Source organism: Dipteris shenzhenensis, chromosome 16, assembly GCF_047967505.1.
Source record: "Dipteris shenzhenensis isolate YYH24624 ecotype China chromosome 16, Dip_SZ_1.0, whole genome shotgun sequence".
Taxonomy (NCBI): domain Eukaryota; kingdom Viridiplantae; phylum Streptophyta; class Polypodiopsida; order Gleicheniales; family Dipteridaceae; genus Dipteris; species Dipteris shenzhenensis.
Window position 1 is genome coordinate 3011299 of NC_141611.1, and position 2912 is coordinate 3014210.

Sequence of the window (2912 nt, forward strand, 5' to 3'; positions counted from 1 at the left end):
GTCCACTGTGCATCCATCTGGGGGAGCTATGAAGAAGAAAACAGGAACACCTAGCAGGAAGAACGTGAGTACTGATGGGCAGCTAAGCAGCCAACGAGGGCTTCACTGAGTCCAGAATAGTTCCACTCATCTTTCACTGTGGTACTGGACCATTGTAGATGAATAAAGCTCCAAGACATGGTCTCTCCTTGTTGCAAAGTAGTAAAAAAGGGCTAAAAGTATTAATACCAAAAGGGAGTGCTAATAGAATATGAACATTCCAATAAAAAAGTATCTAACATGCTAGAAATATTTTGAATGTCTTCACTGTATCTCCAATAGCCCTTGAGCCGTAGCTACTGACTCGGGTAAGAAAATCAGGAGAGAGACTTGTTTAAAGCACCTTCTGTAAATGAGAACCACCTGCTAGATCGGATAGTAAATAAATGCTTGTTAAGCTAGTGTAAATTCTTCAAATTTCAAGGATCCATATGAGCACATATTTGCAAAGCTAAGCGAAGAGGTGCAAAGTTATCAACTTCTATTGAAGGATTGGGATGCCCAAAATTTTTCTTACGGTGTCATAGATCTATCGAAAGCAGGTGAAAAACAGACCAGGGCTTGAGCCTTGCACCGAAGGAAAAATGAGAATCATGAAGCAAAGCGATGCTTCTGATCTTACCAGAACCCAAGCAGATGTTGCACCTGCATTCCAAAAGCTGCAGGGCTCCTAAATGATTTACCCGTACATTCAGAGGTGAAAAGTTGAGCCTTAGTTTGCCCCTTATCAGAAAATATTTATGTACAAGTACAAAGCTCCACGGATCAACCTATGAAGTGAAAGTTCTCACAAGTAGTTTAGAAGCAGAAGATATAAAATAAGGCCGCTTTATTGATATCTTTCATGAATGAAAAGAAAGGCTTGAGCATTGTGCAGCTATAATTCAAACTTCTAATATATTTCATCGTCTGGAATGATAGGTATCAAAAATTTGCGAGGGTCCTTCTCTGCGTCTTTATAGTCTGACCTGCGCAAAACCTTTTCTAGCATAGGAGCAAGAGGAACCATTTTTTCCTTGTCAATCACATCATCTAAGAGTCCATATTCCACAGCCTCCATAGGTGACATGAAGCGATCTCGATCAAGGTCTTTCTCAACTTGTTCGAAAGTTCGACCAGTAATCTGCGCAATAATACGTGTAATGTTGGTCTTATGATACATTATCTCCTTCGCTTGAATCTCCACGTCAATGGCTTGACCACTAGCACCCCCCATTGGCTGATGCATCATAATTCTTGCGTTCGGCATTGCAAACCGTTTTCCCTTCGAACCTGCTGCTAGCACTATGGCAGCTGTTGATGCAGCTATGCCAAAAGCTATGGTAGAGACAGGTGCACGACAGAGCTGAATCGCGTCAAAAACGCCCATTGCGGCACTGCACAGTTCGAGCACGGTACCATAAATTAAAGATTATCATCAGGCAATTGACGAGCTTCTGTTCTTTCGTCATACTTGGCAGACTTGAAACTGAATGCTCATATTATCCTACCTCGGCTGCCTCTCGTAATTTCCTTTTTAGGTGTTCCAGCAAGCCAGATTTCAGGTCAACGAGAGTAGCAAAGTGGGCAGAAGAAGCAAAGCATCATCTTTGCATAATAGAGCACAACTTCGAAGCAAACCTTAGAGATCCACCAGTACTGTTGATGAAAAGACGGATGTCCTTGCTAGGGTCCTGGGCGTCGAGAAGCAACAACTGGCTAATAATCGCATCAGCAACCATGTCATCGAGGTTGTAACCAAGGAAAACGATGCGTTGGCGAAGGAGAAGGCCCATGACGTCAGCTTCAGCGGCCCGCTGGGCAGGGGCAGGGGCCTGGGTGGCAAAAAGCGAGGAAGAAAGGGCAGAAGGAGGAGACCTAAAAGGACGACGGGAAGAGGGCGAGGGGGAGCAAAGAGAGGGGAGAGATGGTGCTATTGTTGTAGAGGACGCTGGAGAGGGCGGCGGGCGTTGCAGCCACCACGCCATCATCATACCACTCACTACTATGACAGCAGGTGCTCCAGCTTCTCTTAAGTAGTACCTGGGCTTACTCCCTCACTGCTTGTTTCTCAACAATGCTAGAGTAAAGGTTTCTAAATATGGCCTCAAGACACTCTTCAAGAGCATTGGTTTAAACCAAATGGCATTACACTAAATTGGTAGTGCCAACACCATACGGACATCCTCCTCCCTTATTTGCACCTAAAGATATCTATATGGGGGTTAACAAGAGTAGATCCAGCAAATATAGCTATCTTCTCTTTGCAAATCAAGCATAAAAACATATTTAAATTCAACCATTATATTATTGAAGTAAGATTTATGCTTTTTAACAACATCAAGAAACATTTTACTTATTTTACATGCAAAGGAATAAATTAAACAACAAAAGTAAGCTCACAGTAGTTATGTACCTCGCATTCTTGTTAGTGTAAAAGTCATTCCAATTCCATTGAACAAATAAGTGGAGAATCAAGTCAATCATTTTCTCCCTAAATCTAGAAGATTGTACCATTTAAATGCTAGAGTTCTTTAAATAACTCTCCTATAAGCGATGCCCTAACCATTCTTGACCAACAACACATTTGTTATGTTGTGATGCATAATTTGAAAGTCCAAGGCATCTTGATATCCTTGAATATCCACCTAATACACCATGTATCATGGTGTCCTAAACCTTTTTATCACTACCCTTTTCCACAGAGACTACATATTTATGGGCACTTGGACTCTCGAGAAAATTCAATTCTTAACTAATAGATACATAGCTTAAGAAATTATTTGTGGCACTACGATCGACCATAATCCTTACTTTTTGCCCCTTGATATTTCCATTCATCTTCATTAAATCATGTGAGGAAAAAAAAGTGGGCTACCACCTTGCCAATGATA

The 2912-nt window shown here is 41.7% G+C and overlaps 1 protein-coding gene across 1 annotated transcript; it reads right to left on the reverse strand.

Annotated features, from left to right (window-relative positions):
• Positions 1-919: 919 nt before the first annotated feature.
• LOC147892409 (ATP-dependent Clp protease proteolytic subunit 4, chloroplastic-like) lies at positions 920-2082 on the reverse strand. Its single transcript, XM_087387663.1, has 2 exons — positions 1660-2082; positions 920-1415 (listed from the first exon to the last, which is right to left on the reverse strand). The coding sequence occupies exons 1-2, from the start codon at positions 2010-2012 to the stop codon at positions 932-934; spliced, it is 837 nt and encodes a 278-aa protein (XP_087243789.1). The 5' UTR covers positions 2013-2082; the 3' UTR covers positions 920-931.
• Between the last annotated feature and the right edge of the window lie 830 nt (positions 2083-2912).

Coding starts and splice junctions, on each gene's coding strand:
- LOC147892409 (XM_087387663.1), bottom strand. CDS start 2,012: ATGATGATGGCGTGGTGGCTGCAACGCCCGCCGCCCTCTCCAGCGTCC. Junction 1,416..1,659: donor AGTACTGGTGGATCTCTAAG/GTTTGCTTCGAA, acceptor CGAACTGTGCAG/TGCCGCAATGGGCGTTTTTG.